Source organism: Melozone crissalis, unplaced genomic scaffold (assembly GCF_028551555.1).
Source record: "Melozone crissalis strain CALT ecotype California unplaced genomic scaffold, PUWL_Pcris_2 ptg000005l_1, whole genome shotgun sequence".
In the NCBI taxonomy this organism is placed as follows: Eukaryota; Metazoa; Chordata; class Aves; order Passeriformes; family Passerellidae; genus Melozone; species Melozone crissalis.
Window position 1 is genome coordinate 32,971,068 of NW_026535783.1, and position 24,250 is coordinate 32,995,317.

Below are 24,250 nucleotides of genomic sequence, written 5' to 3' on the forward strand. Positions count from 1 at the left end.
TTAGGCAAGAGTCTGGTAACACCTTTCAGCATAGTGTGCAGAAAGTATAAAAATGACATTATTGTCCAGAATTCATTCTTCAGTTGCCATATTTCATTTGCCAAGAGGCTTTTGTATCTTAAGTGTTAAACTGTTTTGCAGCAGGCTATTAATATTACAGGTCTATTTTTAGTGTCATCTTTTTTTAGGTGTAAGAGTCACAGGTGACTTTATTTCAGGATGCTTTAAAACTGAGTGACAGCCTTGTTACTTAACTCTCACTGCTTTTTCTCAAGTCTTATTATCAAAAGCAGAGTGCATTTTTAGCTGTTGGGAGACTAGGAAGCAGTTTTCATTTCTTTGTGTTAGTGGTGATAATAGATTTAGCAGGTGGTGGTAGATTGAGTAAGTTGGCCAATTCAGAGCACTATTGAAATTGTACTGTCTTTTTTACCACTCTGAAATTTACTGGTTCTACAAAGGAGTCAGTGCTACCTTTCAAGCCACAAACTGCTGTTGTGTTACTCTTCAAGAAATGTCTCAGTAAAAAAAACCCCACTGATGCTAGACATAGTGGTCTTGAGACTCTGATGTCCTTCTGCACAGAAATACTCTGGTTAACAAAAGGTCATTTACCATTTTCACATTAGCTCAGGCAACTCAAACATTTTAGTTTTTATTTTGCATGGATAGTACAAGCCAAATAATAACTGTGTGTATACACTACTGCTGTTAGTTTTACCTGAAGTGATCATTATGAAAAAGAACACGCACAGCATTGAATTTCTTAATCCATTCAGCAGTTTACCTACTATATGCTAGAGGAAGCTGATATCTTTGAATTGAAAAGAGAATTAAGTTATACAGAAGTAGACTAATATTTACAGTTAGTAATTTACCCATACCTAACTGAGATAATAGAATGAATATTAATTAGTGCAATTGATGTTTGGTACATGAAAGTGTATTTATACACACTGTGTATATCAGAATTTTCAAAATCAATCAAACAACTTACTTTTAGGTGTTTGTTAGTAGTCTATTAGTCATCAAAATATATGAAATTTAGTTTATTCTTTCTGTTAAAAAAATAGGATGATTACTTTAACTTTATGGTTTCTGGCATAAGAATCACAGAACAGTCCTCTAAATGTAAAAACAAAGATTGAAAATAGATACCAAAATAAGTGGTTAATGAATGAATGAATGAAAGTAAACTGGTCCTGATTAGTTCCTAATTTGCCTGCTTATTAACTATCTCAGTTTTCCTTGGCAACTGCAGCATTCATATGGATAAGAATAGAAGTGCAGTTCCCAAATCCTTAGACATTGTTTGCTACCAAGGCTTTTATCCAATCAGACCATCAAATCAATACACAGATAATGTATACTGAGGGGAAACATTCCTTGGATACCTCATGGCTATACTGACTGTCTGGGGGACTCGTACCATGTTTAATTAGTACCATATGCCTTTCAGAAAATTCCATATGCCATTTGTTAAATGAGACAAAAATTTGATTTGTTGTTAACCAGCAAAGCCTTTTTTTTTTTGGGCAAATGTGCACTGGGTTACAATTTTCTCATTAATCCACATTTAAAAGAGAAAATTTGTCATGGGACGGAATTAGTTGTAACTACTGGGCAGTTTGATAGCTCACATTGGAATCTTCTGAAGCAAGAGACGCAAAATTCTTATGTGCAATATATGAAAAATCTGAAATTTCACTGCTGTTCCCACATTTTTGCATATTACTCATTTTAAAAATAGGCAGTGTAACTCTAATGCTTAAAAAGGGTGCAGGTTTGTGGTAAACTGTAGCTATATTCTGATCTCCGTGGTCTGCTGCAATGGAATTGTTTTCAACCATAAAAGTGCTGATGCTTTCTCAATCTTTTACTCCCTGTGAATTTCCTGTTGCATTTTTATATGTTATAACATAAAATGTTTCACAAAAGCAACCTCAAAAAGCATTTTAGCAACAAATTAGACAATGACCATAACCATACTGGGGATATAAAGTAGTCAGGTACTGATATCATACTTAATACTACTGCTGGACTGTTTAACAAATAATGAATTAATGAAAAAAAAAGAAGGCAGTAGTTTGCTGTGCTGGAAGTCTTTAAAGAGCCCAGTGCTTTCCCTATAGTGGGACTGATTACTGCAGGAAGAGATTATATGTCTTCATGTTGTCAGAAAAACAAAGGCATAGAATAAAAACAGTGTAAAAAAACCTGAGTAATGCAACAACAGTTAAATGTTTCAGTGTATTCTGTTGTTTCAAATGATAAATGTCTACTTATGAGTATCACTGGCTAATATTATAGACATTTTGGAGTTTGTTTTATTTAAATTTGAGCACAAAAGTCAAGAGGCAAATGCATTTTTGTCTTCAGGTAACTTGTGGCTGGATTTTGTAACAAGTGTCAATGAGTTTAAAATACTGTTGTTCAACAGTTCAAAACCAAATAAACCCAAAATACTGTAAAATTTTATATATCTATATGAAGTGTATCTAAAAAAGCCAGTAAGACTTAAAGCCAACACAGTAGTATAGAACAGACCTGAGTAAATCTAGTGTTAAAAACCAGATAGAAATATAGTATCTAAGAGAGAGGAAGGAAGAACTATTTCATCCAAAAGAATCACTGCAAGTTAGGCAAATAATATTTCAATAAAAAGGACATTAAATTATTATTATATTTCAATATAAAGGACATTATTCTTATTATAGCAAAGTATTCAAAGAATATAATCCTAACTGATATTATTTCTTACATATTCTAACACTTTTCATTCTTTGTGAGGAAATAACAACAGTTTATATCTGATGTGGAAAACAGACATCATTGTGAAGCTGAAACACACCACCAAGTAAAGGCTACAGTTCTGCAAGCATTCCTGCATGACACTGTTTACGGGAGCATTCTCATTGAAATAATTGAGGGTACCTTTCTACACTGGAAGTTAAGTGTGCTCAGGGATGAACTGAATTGCTGAGTCTCTTTAGTGGCTAACCCAGACTGCAAAGCACAGCCTTAAATGGAGCTAACAGAGTGGAAACTGCATCATATGTCGCCTTCCCCTAGAATACTTCAGGGCTCTTTGGAAAAATGTTTCTCTTTTTATTTTTTTTCCCTTTCTGTTGTAGCCAGAATTGATTTGCTCTCACTAAAAAAAACCCAAAAAACATTACAGCAAAGCTTTTTCATTTCTCTTTTTGGTTAAAATTATCTTCTTTATAGAAAAAAAAATTGCAAGTTTGTTTGTTTCCTTTAACTTAATTTCAACTTTTGTCAATCAAATTGAGGTGATGCTGTTGGTTAATCACTGATCATTTGTCATGGCCTGACTAAAAACCGCAAACCACAGTCCTAGAGCATCCTGTTTGTAATAAGGTTTACATGTTTAAGAAATGTGTTGTGTGTTTCAACCATATGGTAATAATAGGATAGAACACTGACTTTTTACTTCAGAGTCTGCTAGCCTCAACCCGGGTACACAAACAGTGCTAACAAAGACTAATGAAACTGGCTTATCACTGTGGGTTTTAAAGCTGCATGCATGCAGATTAGGGGAGAGAGAAGTAAGTGACAAATACAGCGTTGGTTTAAGTAATTAATCCTTCCTGTTTTACCATATTCCTGAGAGATCAGTTAGTATCCTTTCCATTTTCCTTCACTGTTATTCCAACTATGAAAGAAGGATGTTGATGCCTGTTGCTCTGCTGAAAACCTTTCTTTTGATCTTCATGGGCCTGAACTACTGTGGGTCTGTTGTACAGCCCAATAATAGGAAAAGAGCATTTCTCACAGAAATTACATCAGATTCTATGAGCAGAAATCAGAGAGTCTTTAATTATAATATTATTCTAATTACATGAATCAAGTACTATTACTGTACATTTGCACCCCCTTTTCCTTTCTGCAGAAGGCAAAGCATGTATTGATTTCAGAGTTGAAGGATTCAGCTGTCAACATGAATGTCTGTTCTCCAGTACATTCGGACTGTTTGCATGGAGTATTTTTGATTAAAACAAAAATTATACTCTTACTAGTTATTTATCCTGCTAGTTATGTATGTCCTACAGTTTTAAAATCCCTAGATGAATTTAGCTGGTCAGTGTAGGAGGTAAAATTGCATTCAGGCAGAATTCCTTCTCTGTTTTTCCTTGGAAATTGGACTGTTTGTTTCTTTATTTGTCTTCCAACAATGTTTATAGTAAGAATATCATGTGCCCAATGTAAATATCTGCCATTACAAACACAAAGAGAAAACACAGATGAATCAAGATCTTCAGTGAAAACTCATGCCCTTCTGTGCTGCTGGAGACAAGGCATTCCTTTGTCCCAGTGACAGGGTGTTTTTCTCCCCTAGCCAAAGAGAAATCTTGTCTCCAGTAACCCAACAGCTATACTTGTGCTGCAGCCTGGCTTCATTTTACAGCTGAAAGTTCAAGTTCAAGAATGCACAAAGTATCAATATTAAATTTTCTTGTTTACAGTGAGAAAAAGCTTGGATCTGCTTTGGTGTAGTGTCAGAGACAACCAGCCTTCCCAGCTACTTATGCTTTTTCAAGGTGATTTACTCCCCCATGTTTCATTTGTTATGAAACAAATTTCATAGAGGAAGAGGGGTTCAGTATTGCTTCTCTGCAATTCTGAATAGTCGTGTAATACTAATTTCATTTGAGCCTATATGTTTATGACAAGATGTAATGCAGCTCTACCTTTGTCAGCTGCAGGCAGGTCTGAGGCAGAGCCTGTCCATTTGAGTTGTGATGGGAATAATGATGGGACTCGGTGCAAGCACATTTCCAGTCATCCCTTGTTTTTCTGGAGGGATTAGGCACAATTCAGTCAGGATAATCTGGAATGTTTATTTATTAAGTTAGATATTCTCCCTGGTTTTCAAACAAGTTTTCATAGGGCCAGCTGAGATTTCAGTCTCAAAAGGCTGAACCAGACAATCCAAGTCACAGCTAAAAGTTCAAAGACTGGAAAAAAACTATGTCTGAAATTAGACAGAAATGGCAGACAAAGCCATAAAAAAAAATAAAAAATAGACAGGGTATAGGGTGACACAAAGAAAAATGTGAGGAAGAGAGAAAAAGATGTCTAGACTTTTTTCCCTCCTACAGCACCATCACATTGGATTTACTGCTACAGGTATTTTTTTTAATTTAGTTTTTTTATTTACCTCAGAATAGATCCTGAAATTAGAGACATAAGTTGAACAAATACCTTAATTAGCAGGGACATGACCAAAAGAGAGAGATTTTATCTTAAGATGTTGTTTAAGCTTGGTCAGCACCATTTCCATCCTTTGTATATAATTGTTGTACTAAGATACCTTTATTTACATTTTTGGCTCTTACTAATTTAGGAATTGTACTAGGAAGAGAATGTCTCATGGGACAGCAACATCTTTCCTGGCTGACATTTGACACTTCTTACTTGTGATAAAGTGATTAAGAAGCATAATAAGAAACAGGATTGTCTCTTTTTTATGGATGAGTTGCTTTCATGAACCCCAAGACATTTTAGAAATACCTGTAACTTCCCAAAGAGTTGGAATGTTTCAGAAACGCTGCCTTTGTCACTGAATGTAGGGGCCATGTTTTGTGACCACATGTTGAACGCAGATGCTACTCTTCTGCTAACATTCGTGATAGGTTAATTGTGTGGAAAAGCTAAGCAGCAAGCGCTAACTGGAAACATTATATGAACTCTCTCTTACAATGTATTTACTTCTGCCAAGGAAAGAAAAGATGGAAAACATGGAAAGGCAGGGCTGCTTGGTATTGGGCACCTACTGGGAGCTGCAGGTGCCAATTCTGAGCTGACCTGGCCATGGGAGTTTCAGGAGTGGTGGTAAAAAGGGGTCTCAAGCCCCTGCTTGGGGCCACTGGGGACCTGGTGGTGCCCCTGGCCTCCCAGAGCTGCTCTGCCTCTTCACTGCCTTTATGCTGCAAGGAAACCTTCCAGAGATTGTCACTATTTAAATCCAGCCTTGAAAATTTCTCCCCTTATCCCTATTTTCTGCACAGTGGGAGTTATCTTTAGGGCACTTTTTCTGAGAAAACAGAAAACTATAGCTTCAGCATAGGAGAGTTAAATATTGATAAAGACTCAGAAAAAAGATCTGGTTTAATTGCTGAACTCTTTTGATGAAGAGCAGAGGTACATATGGCACTCACATAAAAAGGAACTCCCTCTCCCTCCGTGCATGTTTTGGATTTTCAATTTTAACAGTGACATATCCTTCCTACATCACACCTCCAAATGCACAGTTTAGAAAGAAGAACAGTATATGCATTTCAGATACTTAACATGGGTTTATGTTTGGCATACTGGAAAAGCACCTGTTAGATCTTTTGTCTTCTGAATCTGTGCTTTAATGATACTCCTCATCAAGAAGTTCAACTTGCTAATGATCCTCTTACTCTCTAATGACTGAGGAAGAACAAGTTCTTTAATAGCTAAATATATTTACAGCGTCCATATTTACAGTTTCAAATGTCTAATTATGATTTGCAGCTATTGAAGCATATTGTTTTGGCTGCAGAAGTTTTTGTGTGTTTGTGTTAAAGGAATTCTGATGCAGAACGTAAGCTGCTGGAACTAATCTGCATGGTGCTTTGAAGGGAAGTATATCTTAGTGGATATTCAAGGTAGTAGCAAAACAGTCTGGAAAGTGTTCACTGAATTAAAGTATGCAGCTGTGAAAATGAAGCAATTCATCTGTGCTACTGCAGTGCATACTCTAAGTGGTTCACACTGCAATAATTGCATTCACTGTTATTATGTACTTTTAAAATTAAATGTAAAAAGCGTAGAACTAAACCTTGTGGTTTAGTTTTTTCCTCAAATGTAGCTTTTTCTAAGGGAAATTTTTGTCCCATACAAAAAATTGAGCCTTAATATAGAATGTGTTTACATTTAAAATAATAGAATAAATCACTGTCCAGTGTGAGCTTCTGATTCTAACATTGCTGAGGTTTTGCATGCAAAAGCATTTATCTGTAAGGTAAGAAAATAAGAAATATTGTTCATGCAAAGCAACCGATACAGGATTTTTCTGAAATCTTGTGAAGGCTCTGTTCATTTAGCATCTCTACTGCATAAATATTTTTGGGCATGATGTTAGCAATCTTATTTCATCCATCTGCAAGTAAGAAATAAGAAAAAAGTATTTTATTTGAAGGTGTTTTGTTTTCAACCCCATTTGAGATGGAGATGAGAAAATTGTCAGAAGGGAAATTTGTTTCTCGCTTATATCTTTCCCCTCTCAAGCAAGAAATGAGACCTCAGAGTTGACTTAAGAAATTGCTTTTTGAGATAAGATAAAATATCTTCTTCTTTTCCTAGCTAAATCTTTTGCCTTTTTTAAGAGAATCTGAGTCGTTACTGTTGAGTTGATTGTGAGATGCTGCCAGAATGCTTTCACAGGGTAAGACAATTCATAGAAAGGGTTGGCTATCATTTGCCACTTAAGAATTGTTAGTCTGAGTATATAGACACAGATAATCTATTTTTGCTACAGAAACAAGTTAATGTACAAGAGGAAATAGGAGGGTGTTGGCCAGAGTTGGAGGTATTCTTGGGAGAACTGTGTTCTCGTCCATTGTTGTAGAAGCAGACCACCTGTTTTCAAGAGGAATGCAATTGGCAGTCATATCCATCATCACTTCTACTAGTATGAAAGCTCCCTTGGTTTACTTGCCTCATGGAGGATTTGATTATGATAAATTTACACTGAGTGGTTGAGGCTTATCTTTAGTTGAACCCCAAAGAAGATTTTCTTTTCCGTTTGCACTCAATCAATCCTTACCTAGAGTTTTCCATCTGGATTGGAACATGCATTCTTTAAGGAGGAAAAAACCTTTGGGGGAAATATTGATTCACTGCAAAGCTCTGTACATGATTACTTACCAATATAAAAATTACCAACTGCAAAAGTATGAAAGCACGGAAGAGAGCCTTTCTGTTTTTCATGGCAGCATATGTTTATGACACATTTTTGGTGCCGGATTCTGATAGTGTCTAAATATAGGGCCTTTTCCTCATTCAGAACAAGGCTGCCAGATCTTCTTTCATGCAGGATTGCTGCTTCCACAGCCAGGTTTGCGGTTCTACACATAGCAGGAAGGCACAGGGCAGAGGTACAGACTGGGGGCTTTGGCATATCCTGCTAGAGCACAGTCACCAGGTGCACCCAGAGACCTACTTTTATGTCTGGAGGTATGTCTTGCCCCAAGGGGAGGGAAGGACAGGAGGCTGTGGCATGGCTGGGAGAGCATATTAGCTAAGCACCCATGTTAGCTAAGATTTTAATATGGTGCTACATGATACTTAAGCAGATGATTTAAAGGCAAATGTATTTATATTCCAAACTATTCAGAGTTTTCAGAGAAACTGAAATCTCTAGCAGCTTACTTAAAACTCTGTGACTAGTGCTTATGAAAATTTACTTCTCTCTGAATATCTAGCCTTGGTTCTGCCCACAGCTTTTTCTAATATTATAACTTACTCTACATTAGAAATGTCACAGAACAAATTTTCCATTCTATTCTTCTACTGAAAGTGCCTAGGTAAACTAGCATAAATGTGAATGGTTTTGTGCATGCAGGACCACCTTTTAACCACACTGCTCTGTGTTCAGCTGATGGTAACCAGCATTTTCAAAGGCTGCCTCTTCTGCTCATCAAACGCTTTGTATTTTCAACAACACCTGAAGTGAGAGGGTGTCCTGCAGACTTCTGTGATGCCAGAGCTTGGGGGAAATGTTTGCCATGATAATGGCAGGACAATGGTTCTCCACCTACCAGGAAAGGGTTTCCCTGACGTTTGACTACACCCTCTTAGCAATGGGCAGCTCTTAAGGTAAAAAAGAAAATGAACAAAGAAACAAACCCTCACAAAATAAAGAAGTGAAGCCCCACAAAACAAGAAACAAACAAAAAAGCCCACAAACACAGAGAAAAAAGGTTTTTGCGCATTGGAGTGCAGTTCCTGCTAATCGTTCAGTCCAGAAGGATTTTCCACATTGCCAGATCTATGTCCCACTTGGGAAGCTGAGCCACATCCGTGGGTTAATGATGAGTATGATATTATGAGGTGCCTTTACATGTACATTTTTTCAGTATGGATGCAGTGCCTCTATATTTAAAAGATTTCAAGTGCTAGCTCAAGTAAATCGTATAAATAACACACAACTACATAATGGTTTCCCTATGAAGTAAAGAAGCAAATGTGTGTTTTGATAAGCCATCTTCCCTTTTTGTGCCCATGCCTTGCTGATTAGCAAAATTAAGTAATTTTGTGGTGCATGTTTCAGTCAAACTAGTAAGGTATTGAGGGTAATAAATTTCTTGTAAAGCACAATTAAAAAACTAGAAAGCATTGTCTATTTTTCCCTTAGTTTATTTTTTTAAAGGGAGCACTTTTTGATTACAGCTTAGACTTGTATTTTTTTCTAGTTTCTAAGAAATTTTTTTAAAAAAATTTTGTGTATTTTTTTTCTCTGCTTCAGTGATTTAGAAAGTGGGTATTGTAAATTCAGTTAAGCTAGGAATTTAATCTAATATGATATCAAAGGGATTGGAGGATAGATTTTCATATTAATTTCCTGAAGAGAAAAATTCATTTTGTAAAATACTTATCAATCTTGCAGTCTCTGGCTATAGCTTGGGCTGCTTTTTGCTTGGGCTGCTTTTGTGGGTTTTTTTTTCTTTTATTTTTTTTCCCTCTTCTCCTTTTCACACATCAGTATTGTTTATAAAAATCCTGTCTGTATCCACAGTTACATGTGGACAAACTTACTAGCTAGAAATCAAGTCCTAGGCTGTTACTATTTTTGTTCTATGGCCTGTTTGTTAGTGGGCATCTGGATTTGAATCTTAATATGATTTAGGGTAGATAGCAAACCTGAAAGTAATTTTTCAGTTTTGTGGTACATTGAGGAACTCCCAGTGCACATTTCACAAGCTCCTTTAGCTGTTAGTTGTGATACCTGAAATTCGAGGGAGCTATCATTTTGATGCATAAATAAATGCGTATTGCACTAGTAGCAATGGAACCTGAAATAAAAGCTATTATTTTTAAATAAATACTCAACCATAGTTAACTAGTCAATTCATACTAACTACTTGTTTACTTCCATGGCATAATGTAATTCTGGACTAGCTCTTTGGTGAATGAGAATAAAATGTAAAACAATAAAACCCTCAAAACCAAGCAAACCAATTCCCCCATCCTTTTAGAAATGAAAAGAAAGAAAATGTAGGCGTATGACTTGAGATACACATGAGAACCAGATGTGGCAAGTAAAAAGATACTCACTTTTTCCCTTTTGCACATGCCAAGTTAAAGCAGAGCCTAAGCCCGTGGGTGAGAAAATTGCAGCGAATTGCCCAGCTTATTTTATTTCTATTTTTGAAACTTAGATCTCCATACAACGCCCAGAACCTCGGGAATCAGAATCTAATTTTTGAGCCCCCAGGCTATTATCTGCAGCTGTGCAATGTTAGAGCATACTTTGGATACGTCAATATTTGAAGGCACAGGCTAATTTTTGTCTTGTAATACAATTGTATGTCTGTTTGCTGATGTAACCCTGTTATCTCTTACGTGACTTGTACAAGGTAGGTACAAGCTGCAAGGTAGTCAACCACTCAAACCTGATGGTGGTCGTCTGGTTACACAGATTAAAATCAGTAAATCTCAATTTAGTAAGAATACTTATGCAGTTTTGATGAGCTAATGGTACTCAGGTAGTTTGGATTCAGAGGTTAGGAATTCTTATTTTATTTGAGAGTAGGTGATTCTTATTTTGAGAGTAGGAATTCTTATTTTATTTGAGAGGGTAAATATGCTATGCACAAGGCAGACACTCATCTGCTAGACATGTATGTAGGTTGGACTGCTTCAGTGCTGTATGGAGCTACTTCCTGATGGAATGATAAAATAAGTCTTGCTACATTTTTATAAAAGTATTTCTTGCTGTTGTTACTGCCAGCTTCTCAGTCCAACAATGGAGAATTTCTTGTATTTTGAAGAGCTTGTTAGGAAGCACCAAACAAGGTTGTTCATATTTCTGGAGCAAGGGGTTTCTCTGACAGTGACTACTCTCTTTTCTTTCTTTTTTTTCTCTTATTTTCTTTTTTTTTTTTTTTCTCTTGGCTCCAAGTACACAGATGCACTCAGCCAGCATTCGTGTCTGTTTCTGAGAAGTGTTGAGAGATCTCAATATCTTCTTTTACACAGGCTTCAGTTAAAAATTTTAGTTGCCATACAGGAATTTTCTGAAGAAGACAGGTACTTCAGGGAGTACAGAACAAGTCTTTGCACATGGGACAAAGCAGAAATCTGAGACATATAGCCTTCTCTTACACTAACCTGCCAAAATTGTAACAAATAAGGATATTGGAACCACATGCAATGAGAGCTACATGGTACCACCGGTATGTGGCACTCTGCTTCCTGCAAGGTACTGTTTAGCATGCAAAGTGCAAGTTATGAATCTAAAACTTCTGAATGGGAAGGTATTCATTCATATGAAATATTTTTTTCCTTGGGACATAGTACCTTTCAGTGTACACAAGCTGGAAACTCATTCAAATATTAGAAAGCCAACAGAAAGCAGAATGTTTTCTGAGAAAGCTTGGAACTGGTAGTCCCAAATCCTCCTACTTCAAGGTGGGCTACTTCTCGATATATTTGGTTCCTGAGCAATGAGAAGGAGGATGATAGCAGGAGATCATAAATTTCACAGTGCACAGTAGCTGATTGGTTAGAATATACATTAAGTGCTGGGTGAAGAGGAGCTTTTTTTAGAAGTAGACTGTTTTATAACTATATTTTAAATGTTTCATGGAATGCCTAAAGCAAAAGATAGTGTTTCTTTTTAATCAGGGTATTTATTTGTTGAAATAAATGAATAATTTATTTCCTTGCTATCTTGGTTGTATGTCTTCTTTCTGTGGATCCTTGTCAGGTTGTACTTCAAATGGATATTTTTAGACAGCAGTGTTGGTCTTGGGGAATAATTGAAGCATAGCAGTAGGTGAGTTATATGTCCCTGTAGTTGGCCTTTGGACCTTTTGAATGTCAGTTTTTATAGTAATTTCGTTACTTGAAAACATGCCATGGTGATTAAGTGTTCGCATCTTTTATCCCAGCAAATCAGTTGCCATCTTTGCATTGATCAGTCAGGAATACTGCAAGCCTTACTATGTTGTGTTCAGCTGTCTTTGTGATATACATAAAACAAGTACAGGGTAATTTTTCCATCTGACCTTCCTTCAGTCTGATCTTGTCTCTATTTTTGTTAATGCAGATCAGGTAGTGTGAATCAAAGGGGTCTGAATGCACGTCTTCTAAGTATGTTTATGGGTTTTTGTCTACTTATTCGTCTGTTTATTTTGACAGTGGCTTGTGTGCACATGTTTTTGTGTATTTATTTGCACGCCTGCATGTACTTGTCAAAATACCTTCCAGAGTTTGCTTCCAAAATGCTGGACCTGGTTCTCAAACTCGTGCAATTACTTTGTTTTAAAAGACTTGAGGCAAATATAGGTAAGTGAAGGAACAAGCGCAATCCAAGAGTGTTTTATTATTGAGGGGTCTAAACTACCAGGTTGATGAAATAATGAACTTTCTTTAACAAAACATCGCAGTGATACCTTTGAATAGTCATACCATTTATAGCATATTTAACTACAAAAGCATCTCATATGAAATAAATAATGGGGCAAAATTAATCTATTAAAGCATCCTGGACTGAAACAAAATGTCACAGAAAGAAAACAGGAAAATATTGATCATTGCTGTTTATTGGCATAAGTTAAATTATTCCAGCTGATTATCTCAAGTACTGCTAAAGAATTTAATTTCCAAGAAAATGAAATCACCCTCTGAGATAATTAAAAATAGACTTAATGGCTTAACTTCCTTCATCAGAGCATGAAAATGTAGTTGTATATATTTTAAGTACTCAGGCAGAAGTATATGTTAAAAAAGTCATTTATTTGTAGTAAGATACAAGGATTGTCTAATTTTTCACTGATGGATGACCATTTGAGAGTATGATCTTAAGCTTGAAAGCTCCATGTTCCAGGATCTCTTTAGATGAAACAATTTTTCAAAAAACATAGATTTGCAGATTTCTAAAATATTCTAGGAAATGGATCTTGAGATAACCCTTCTCAGAAACTGTGTGCTATAATAATGCAAGTTGAAGCAGTTTAATGTATAAGAGCCAGTTGATGTTCTAGCTAATTTTATTCAATGTTGTGATGATTTCATAGGATTTGATAGAAGTAAATTAAGTAATAGTGGATATGTGAAAACAAACTAGGTATTCCTTCAGCCTGTAAACATTTTATGACATACATGTTTGTATGGAAAATCTTAACTGAAATTCTACATATTACAGTTACTGATCCTGTCATTCTCTATTTAAAAGATTATCTATTCTGAAAAAATAAAATTCCCAAACAGGAAAAATTGTGGCCTCACTTGATTTTTGCACCAGTTTCATCCCAAATAGATTGTATTATGCTGTGAAGATAGAAAAACTGATATAAGAGCTGATATAAAAACACAATGCTACAATAGCATCATGATCATCCTTATCAGGCTCATGATGTAAAGACTCCTCCACAATTCCCCAGACTTTCAAAAGTCCAGTGTATGGCTAAGTACTTAACCTACATGCAAAGATAGATGGGTTATGCCAGTCATGAGGCAGTTTCTGCAAAGGCACCATCCAAGTATCTGGCAAGAGCTTTAGCATATGCAAGTTATGCCCACTTTTGGAAGCAAATCTAGAAGATTCACCCAAGTTTTTTCTCACTCCTAGTGATAGATGCTGTTGAATTTTTACATCTTTCATAACGGTACTCCCTTTTTTCCACAGAGATGCAGGGCAGAAATCTTGGTCAAAAGTCTGATGTTGTCTTAATATTAGCTGACCTTCATGTCATTCCTTTCTTGAATGACCCTGTTAAAGCCATTTCCCAGCATGGGTTATTAGTATATTGTATTAGCATTTTCCACCTTTTTACTACTATAATAAATGAAAATACTAAATCACATCTATCCCTGAAGTGTTTATTAAGAAATTTGGTTGCTGGTGTTCTTTTCAGCTTTCCCTGTTATAAGTTGCCTTTTTTGTTCTAATGAGACTTAGTTCTCTCCCTTTTAAATAACTTTGTCCTATTAACCAATACCAGATAAAGGTCCTTTACCACACTTCCTTTCTCAATAACATTATTTTTTACTTTGATTGTACCTAAAGCGGACCGATTAAGATAGAAGAAGACAAAAAAAAAAGCACAACAACACATAATAAATTGAGTGTATTACAGTTACCATGTTAAACACAAAACTACATGTTGAATGAAATGTGACACTTAAATAAAACAAAATGTTTATGGAACAAATCTGTGACATAGAACAGCATAATCACAACAACCTACTTTAGGCATAGGATAAATCAAATGGAAAAATAAAAATTGCACATTGCCTTTTAATGGTGAGTTGCACTTTTTCCCAGAACTCAAGCCTAATTATAATACATTTTCCAACTGTTTCTTTTTCCTTACAGTACTTGGGCTGTATAGAAGTCTTACGGTCAATGAGATCCCTTGACTTCAATACTAGAATGCAGGTTGCAAGGTAAGATTTCGTACAACTATGTTTTTTAAAGTAACTTCTGAATTGTGTCCCCAGAGTGAAAAGGTCAGAAAGATGGCAAAACACATGGTAAAGGATTTTTGGATACCATAAGTCCACTTTTAAATTTTGCTTTTACATGTAAATCCCTTATAAGGTATTAATACAGTTTCAGCAGGACTTAAAAGCTATTTTCTCTATGGATTTTTGATATGCCAGGAGGTACTTTAGAAAATTTTTGCCTGTTCATTATTCCAAGTAAGGCACTTATCTGGGTACCAATTTAATGGCATTTACGCCAGTGAGAATTAGAATATGCTTAAAATCTATGATCTCAAGATTAATCTAGGGAGCTGCTTTGGAGCCCATGTTTATGGGTTTTATAGTAATTTGTTATGAAAAGTTTTCAGATTATAAACTATCTGCACACAGAATATAAAGGAAAATATATCACCACAATAATACCGGAGACAAAAATAAAAAGAATTATTTCTTTTTCAGACTGCATGTAAGAAACAATAAGCTTGTATTAGGTTCTTATGACAGTTTCTCTAAATGTGTCATGGTATTTTTGTAAGAGCAGTATATAAGGACAAGATTATAGAAGTAAAAATGCCCATGATTTTTTTTTTTTCCTATGAAGAATATTTTGTGAGAACTACAGGAATGGTGTTTTGCAGGCATTTTCACTTGAAAAGCTGAGTCATTGCTTTCAGAGGAATGTAGCATTGATGACTTCTAGTAACTGGAGACCACTTTTTCAAGTTCTGGAATTGAAATTATAAAATAAATCCTTTTCAAAGAAACACATATAAAGTGATATGGCTGGATACAGTGCTTGTATTTCCACCCTTTGAGGCATCTTACAGTTGACAATAAATAAATCTGTTATATATCATACCATAAACAGCTAAATATTTCTTTTATTAAATGAGAAAAATAACTTGTTTTTAGGCTTGGATGCTAATCATATGGTCTATATGCATTGACTTTGAGTTACACCTGCATACAGCAGCTTTGAATTGGGTCATGTAAGTCCTCACAAAAAGTTAACCATTAATTTGTCAAGATACTGCACTGATGAGAGGCATAGAAGCCAAAGGACAGGTAAATGACAGAATCCTGTTTTTCAAACAATGAAATTTTACTACTGTACTTTTAAAAATGTATCATGTATGTTTCTGATGTATTTCAGCAGTGACCTTTGAAAATTATTTCATATCTAAGCAGACTTGTAGTTCTAATGCAGGTGGTACATTTGTGTTTACCACTTGGAAATTCAGTGATACTGGCTTGTGAAACAGTTGTGATAATTATTTGGCTTGTTTTCTATGTCTGGAAGTGAATTCATCTTAATTTTTCTGTAGTTTCCTTCACTGTATGCCTTCATTGTAATAGTGTTGTACTTTTCTTACTTTCTAGCTTAAAGGCACTACTCTGACATGAATACATAAGCATATTTGGTGATCTGAAGCAATATGGTCTATGTAAACAAAATATCTTTGCCTTGTAGTTCCTCCAATAAAAAAGTTTATTGGCTTCTACTGTGAAACAAACTTGGAATTTTTTTTTTTCTGTTGAAGTTATAGCATATACCACTACATTAAATCATTTTGTTATTTCACCTTCCTCTAATTATATCTAGAATATTTTTTTTTCAAGCAGGAAGCCATATCTTTCTGGCTCACTTTTTATTTTGCATTTATGGTTTTCTATTTATCATTAAACAATGAAATCCCATCATTTTTGTAATGTAGTTCCTGATCTAAAATTTTTAGGCTTTCGAGTGGGGACCTAGGATTTTAATCTGCATTTCTTTAATTCATCTGGCTCTAGAAATCCCCTCGTCATGTCCTGTGTTTTCAGTGCTCACATGCTTTGCTATGTAGCATTTCACATAAAAGCCTCTTTTTTATTAAAAAAAATATTAAGGAATTGCCAGAATTCACACATGCTAGTTAATTTTCTGGTGTGTTTTAAGAAACATAACATAGGCTTCAAGGTATGTACTGAATTAATAAGACTGATGTTCTGATATTACAGGCACCAATTCCCTCTTAAGAAGGCACCTGGTACCAAATCGTCTGTGCAGCCCTTTGATTGCAAATAAAATAAAAGCACCTGAAAGTTACATTTATGTCTACTACATCATACATATATTTTTAGGTATGTCCATTGCTGATTTCTCTGCAGCTTGCCGTCAGTGAAAAAAGCCTGTCCTGGTAGCCTGAGGGCTCCTGATGTGGTGTGGCCAAAGCTTAGGTCTGTAGTGTTAGCTGTGACTGCATCAGCCAAGGAGCCAGGGTCCACAGCTGAAGTAAAAGCTTCTCTGTGTAAACCCCTCTGTGCTATTTCCTCTCTCCAGAGAAACAGATGTCACAGCAGCTGCGGTCCCTTTCTGACCCACAACTTTATAAATTGATCCTACTGCATGTATCACACCTGTTGGATCTGTTATTTTTTCGAGACCTTTCAAAACCAGTTATAGAAGAAAGTGATGTGTCTTGGACTGATATGACTTCTGGCATTATGCAGTATTAAAAAAACTAGAAAAAATTAATCAAGTTACTTGATTCATTGTGAAAGCCTGGATGCATTTCTTCCTAATAAGTAGGCATCACGTTTGACACATAGAAAGCACTTACTCCCTTTCTAGCACTGCATCACATGCCTGTCCCTGCCTCCTTTGTTAACCTTAGTTTTTCTCCATGTTGCAGAGCTTAAACACAGGAAGTCAGTTATTAGGAATCCTAAATTTGCCTGTTTTCTGCCTTCAAGTTATTGCATTTGTCACTTTATGTCTCTGTCAGCTTTGAGGATGAGTAAAACCCCAAAAGTTAAATAAGCAGCATCAGTTCCTAGAAGAAAAAAATTGTGGGGCCCAGTAATGGAAGGGTAAGACATGTAGTCTCCTGCTCTCCTTGAAAACTCCTGGTGTTATTTGAGACAAACTGTTAGTCCCAGTCACAGACAACTCTGTGATTAAATGAATTAGTGCTTGTAAATGGCACTTAAATTGTTGAGTGAGCACTTAGAAATTACTTAAAAATTGGACTGAGATTTCCACTTATCTGGTGAATTAGAGGTAAGAAATTCATGTGAAAAGGTTGTGTAGATAATTGGAATGGCTTTGAAATCACAGCTGTTATAATGCATTAGGAAAGTATATACATCAGTGTGCATGCATGGACGTATCTCACAAATGAAGAACTTTGGCTTCAATTTCACGAACTGCATCAAAGCCCCAGAGTAAATACTTTGGTCAGCAGCCTTTCCTTCCTTATTACAGTCCTATAAAATATTGACTTGTGCCATCTAATGCTGTCTTACCTATCCTATCCTGTAACTAGTATTAGTTTTGCCTTTTCATTGTACAATATAATGTTAAAACTTGCAGCAATACATTTATCTTTGTGTGAGAGCAGTGAGCAAACTCTTCACTTGGCATACTATTCATCAGATCTTAATAACTTTGGTGGCACCTTACTGCCCTAATTTTGAGTTGAAGGAAAAATGAGCAGTTATGTAAAATTTCTAACAACTTTTTGCCTTTGTCATTACATATATTCTCAAGTCTCAAGATTCATTCTTTACAGGAGAAATAGAAGAACTAGAGTAGTATTAATCAGTTGTATTGTATTTATTATTTCCTTTAATGAATGTAATGTCATGTGAATCTTTGAGCAAATAAGAGGATGCACCAGACAACGGTCAGTCATTACACATAATGATAAATGAAAGCCAGCTGAATTCACGTGTTGCATCTTTGATTACCCAGTGATAATTCTTGTAACACATGTGAAGTCAAGATGACTTTCTTGGGCAGCAAGACAAAAGCATTTAATTTTCAACGTAGTGGAGGAGCAGCAGACAAGACTACTTGAGCTAACCACGGGTGGCAAGTGGTTAAAGTTCATCTGAAACCTACCATCATCGTCATAGAAAGGGGCCACTCTTAAGCTTCTATGGCCAGGCTCTTTATGCCTTCAGGCTTTTTGTAAAAAAAAAATCTTAACAATCAGGTAAAATTCTTTTGCAATATGTGCAGTGTTTGCAGTTCATGTAATATGTTTGTTTGCTTATTGTTAAAGCTATAGTAGAAATAATGTGTCCTCACTTTTGTGTTGTGTGCATGAGTGACTTACGCACTGATTTGAATTAGATGTTGCATGCACTGTTTGTTGTACATCTAAGTCTGAACTACAAGGATGCATGTTCACTGGCATTTAATTAAACAAAATCCATTTATGGCATGCAGCATCATGAAGTCACACCTCCCCATGCTGAGTAAAATGTTACGTTGCATGTTGCTCTAATATCAGTAGGCCAGAGGATGGAAATACCTCACATCAGCAGTGGACCCAAATCAAACTCTGATCTCAGTAACTACATTAACTCTGTTGGGATGAACAGCTTGAAAAATATTCCTCTCCAAATTTGAGGCTTGAACTTTATTAATAAAATTATTAAACCAAATCCATTTATGCCAATATCCCTGGAGAAGAGATGGTAGAAATCCAAATGTTAGAGTTGTATTTGAGTCCAATGCTAAACAATATGAAACAGTTTAGTTGATGTAGTGTTTCACCTGTATCTGTGTTGTTTGCAGAAATTGCCAGCAAGCATCACTGAAAGAAAGGGTGGAAGACATTGAAAAGCAAGAATGTGTCTCCTGTGATTCTTGAAGGCTGATAGGTAATCTGTTATCTGCAGTGAATTCTGCATTCAGTGTCCTCCTTAACATGCTGTCATGCTTAAAGGTGAGTGTGTTTTATCTCTGCCTTCTTCCACGAGAGCTCTGTCTGTGGGGTGGTGTTAGGAGATGGCAGAACACACAGACCGTTTGCAGTTACAGAAAGAGGTGGGCAGAGCTACTTGGGAGTCAAAGCTGTGGGAAGCATGAGGTGCTGGCTGCTGCTTGGTTCACCAGGAAGCAGGAGTCTCAAAAGTGGATGGAGACATCCTTATAATTCATACAGCATACCTCTGAGTGGGACAATGACAGCTCTAGTGCCTGATAGATTGAGAATAATTTACAGTTGTTAGTTAAGTTGTTATTAGCACAGACATGTGGTAGAATATGTTTTTGTATGCCTAAGACTGGAATCTTTCCTTTTCAATGTGGTATTATTTGGAAATTGTTACCTAATATTTGGAATAATTTTACTAATACATGGTAATGCAAAGCCAGAATGAGAGCAATTAACTGAGCTCCCCCAGTCCATGTGCCTTTTTAAGAAAACAAAGAGCCTCTTGGAGGATGGGGAAGGTAGAAAGTTGGAATCCAAATACTCAGGGAAGCAGTTACAGATATCACTGTATCCTGAATTTTCAGAAAGATGGTGACTCCACATGGGTCTGCAGAAGCATGACCTGAAGCAGAGTGGTCTTAACACATTTTAAATGCAAATTACAGTACAAAGTTGACAACTGACAGAAATCTGGAAACCAAAACACTCTCAAGTTCTGCTAACAGCACCTGGCAGCTTGATTACACAAATAATTGATGGCATGAGGAATTTGTGTGTTGTTCACATGATATGTCCAGTCACACCAGACAGTTCATCAACACTGAACAGTCCTTTTTGCTAAACACAGCCCAGATATTTATAAAGTGTCATCTGTCTTACACAGAGCTTTTGTAAGATACCTCTCCAAAGTCCTGCTTTGGACATGAAGTCAGGCATTAGAGAAAAATATTGTTAGACTAAATTTTTTCACTCTACTTCTGTGAAGTTTCCTGTGTCCGCCTTTGAAATACCTGCTAATATCTACTCTTTGAGAGAAAAAACTTTAGTAAATGAACTGAGGCTCAGCCCAGTTTGGAGATTACTATGATCCTGATTAAGCAACAGAAAACAATTTTAATTTCTCTCTCTATTTCTCTGACCAGGACTATGATAAGTAGCTAGAGACCAGGCTGAGTGGAAAAAAGCCTGAAGGCCATAAAAGATGCTAAGGGATTGAGTACCTTTAAGTACCTTAAAGTACCTTATTTTTAGATGCTTTTGGTGTCATTGACTATATTCTTGATAGTTAGAGGGCTGTCTATAAGGAAGGTTTTGTAGCTGTACATTCAAAACCAAGGTTTCATGTACCCTTACTTTATGTTCATCAAAGCTCTGTAGGCATGCAGAGTTAAGAGATATAGTTAAGGTGTGCCAGTAGGATAAACAAGTCTCACTCTACATTTCTTAAATAAGACCATTGTTCAGAACTGTTGTGTTAAAAGAAATCATCAAGATCAGGTAGATTTCTATGTTCCTGATGAATGAGACTGGGTTTTCTGAAACTTACTTGCATGTTATGGAAGAAGGTATAAATTTTAAAGAAGTTGTGTCAAATATTCCTTAAAAAGTTAGATCATCTGTAAATACTGAGAACAGAGCACTGAGCATACCAATAGATAAAGAGTTTATTTGCCAGTGAAATCAAAAGAGTCCTTCAAACTGCATTGGTTTCTCTTAGGAGATTAATGGAAGTCTCACACTAAAGATGCAGGAGTATAAGAGTAACTATCATTAGATAGATTGCATACTACGTATCTAATGACATGTGGTATTCAAAGCCAACCACCTGAGTGTATAAATTTATTCAGTAAAGCAACAATTAAGTTGGCCAGCTTCCTTTCATTTTCTGCTTTTAGATTTTCTACATGTGAGAAAACTCCATGTGAAGAAACAGAATGGGTAGCTGACAAAAAGAAAAAGAAGAGTCGTCTCCATGCTCTACAAGTGGCACCAGCTTGCACAATACATCTGCTTGATGTTACCTTATTCCACAAAAGTTTTCTTACAGGTTTTCCATGAAGACAGGCTTCACTTTGGTCAGGATGGTAACAAATGGCATCGTTTGGTCTCTGCTCCAGTTTCTGTGGGGATTTCCCCTCAGGGGTGCTGCTGCATGGTACTCTGGATGCGTGGCAGTAGGGGCGTCTTCACCACAGTTAGCCTCCCCTTTCTTTCCATGCTGTTGATTCATTCTCCTTAGCTACTTCGTCAGCCTTGCATCCTCCAGACATGGTCAATCTGCTGTCAAACACTGGTTTAGTCTTTGGAGGTTGTCAATGTCCCCTGTGCTACTTCAGACAGCGCATGCTCATTTTGCCTGTTTTGCAAATGAACAAAAAGTATTTCAATTATTAAACAGACTTCTAAAAATGTATTTTTGGTCTCTGTTTCTTTTTTTATTATTATTATTTTTCAGAAGCAAGTTAAAATTTACTACAGACTTTGTCCTCAGCAAATACTGGTACAGTATTTGGTAATGATTAAAATTGACAGGAACTTAGTACTGTTAAGAAATAACTGTGAACCTTCTGAATAGTTCTTCCATTTAAAAAGTCAGTCTTTTGCTGTCTGTTTTTCAACCTATGAAGTCCTAAACTTTTGAGGTGGGGAGAAGTAAACTTGGGAATTACAGGGCACTAGAATATCTTTAAAATAGAGTATTAGTAGGTTTTAAATATTTTGAAACAAAACATCTCATACTAAAATGTAGTCACATTTTCTCATCTCGTTATTTGAGATGGTTTTACCTTTTTCAAATACGCTGAGAAAATCTGTGTTTTTTCTATGTGTATGTAATTTCCTCGAAATTTGAGTTCCAGAATTCTGGGGTTTAATCAATTAAATAACATTAATTAAGAACAGGAACAGCACAAACAAAAAATGGAGAGTATTTTCATGTGATGATGTTTCATAGAGGAACACATTTGAACTTCCTGAGTGGACTACTTTGTATAACAGAATAAAATATCACTAAAGCTATGAACGATACCAGGGCATTAGCCTTATTAATGGAACTAAATGGCAATGTAAAATGTCCTCTTTTTCAGATGTCAAGCCACTTTAAAGCAGTATAGGTCAATCTCAGAAAATGAATATCGGTGATTTTTTACTGAATGCACTTGAATGCTGAAATTATATTCAAAATACACAACATGTTTTGTGCCAAGAAAATGACTCCACAGTATGACCATCTGCAAAGCAGAAAATACTCTTGGGCAGATTTGGAACTCAGCATGTGGTCCTTACTGCAGACAGCACAATAACTAATTTACAAGAGATCAGCATTACTCTACACTGATTTTTATCTGAGCCTAGCTAATGAAGCAGGATGTGGCTTAGAAAGGTGTGATATCTGTTTATGTCAAATAATTTTCCTATTAGAAAGGAAACAAATGTAATCACATCCAGCTTTCCCAAATTGTGCAATATCTAGCCAGATATATATGCAGATTTATACAGAACTTTTGGTTTTGCCTTCCTTAGGCAAGGGTTTCCATGCACAAGTCAGGTGATGGCATGCTCAGCCTGGTGGCAATACCTGTTCCTGGGCTTGATTTGTATATCAGGTGTTTGTGCTGCCGAGGCATTTCCAAATTTGATTTGCTTAAAAAATGTGGTTACATCTACCCCGTCCTTCCTAGCAGTACAAGCTGAAAAGAAGTCTTCAGGCCATCCTTCCAACACCACTAGGCAGTCTGGCTACCTGGTTGGGGAACTCTCACAGAATCATAGAATGGTTTGGGTTGGAGGGGACTGTAAAGACCATTCAGTTCCAATCCCCTGGCATAGGCAGGGATACCTGTCACTGGACCAGGTTGCTCGCAGCCCCATGCAACCTGGTCCTAAACACTTCCAGGGCTGGAGCACCCACAGTTTCTCTGGAAAACCTGTTCCAGTGCATCCCATCCTTCACAGTGGAGAATTTCCTCCTAATATCTTGTCTCAACCTACCTTTTCAGTTTGAAGCCATTCCCATCGTCTTGTCACTAAATGCTCTTGTAGAAAGTCTCTTTTCACCTTGCTTGTAGGCTCCCTTCAGCTGCTGGAAGACAGCTGTTAGTTCACCCTAAAGCCTTCACTTCTCAAGGCTGAGGAATCCCAATTCTCTCAGCCTCTTATCATAGAAAAGGTGCTGCATTCCTCTAAGTGTATTGGTGACCCTTGGATAAAATGCATATTTAGTGCAGTGACAGATGTTTAGTCGTCCTTATTCTTCCTATTTTCTTCAAATACTGCTTTTAGACTCCTTTACTCCCACACAGGAAAAGTACTGTGCCTTCTGTTGCAGGCATGCAAAGAGTTGCTGCCAGGACACTCTGACCTTGATTACACAGAATTGCTCTATGAATATGTTTTCTGAAGTTCCCAGCATTTTCACTAAAAGTGTTGTTAACTTGAACCCTGCAGTTGCTTGAATAGATTTAGTATTCACAGAGGTTCAAAACCCAAAGGCTCCCAGTCTTCCCATAGCCTTTGGGAACACTGAGTTCTATAAAACCAAGATATTTTACCAAAAGGAAGGCAGATAGCAGGAAACTGAATTGTGCTTTTTTTATGGAGTGAGAGGATGTGTAGCCCGGTTGGGTTTTTTTTGTTTATGGGGGGGTTTTTCATTGGGTTGGGGTTTTTTTTTGGTTGGTTGGTTGGTTGGTTTTCTTTGTTTATTAGGGGTTTTTTTAAAGTCTTCTCTGCTCTGCCAAGATAGGGCATGCAAGGAGTAGTCAAGGCTGCCTTGTGAAGCCTTGCCCTGGGTTTCAGCTTTTTCACCTAGTTATTTCCATTCCTATCTCAAGTGGCAG

General features: G+C 36.5%; 1 protein-coding gene across 11 annotated transcripts in view; it reads left to right on the forward strand.

The window, feature by feature from the left end:
* SHC3 (SHC adaptor protein 3) overlaps positions 1 to 24,250 on the forward strand; it is a 55,894-nt gene that overhangs the window by 3,130 nt on the left and 28,514 nt on the right. For all 11 annotated transcript variants that reach the window (XM_054287256.1, XM_054287264.1, XM_054287280.1 and 8 more), the window contains one exon: positions 14,594 to 14,664. In XM_054287256.1, the coding sequence (XP_054143231.1) occupies positions 14,594 to 14,664 (71 nt within the window). The remainder of the gene's footprint in view (positions 1 to 14,593; positions 14,665 to 24,250) is intronic.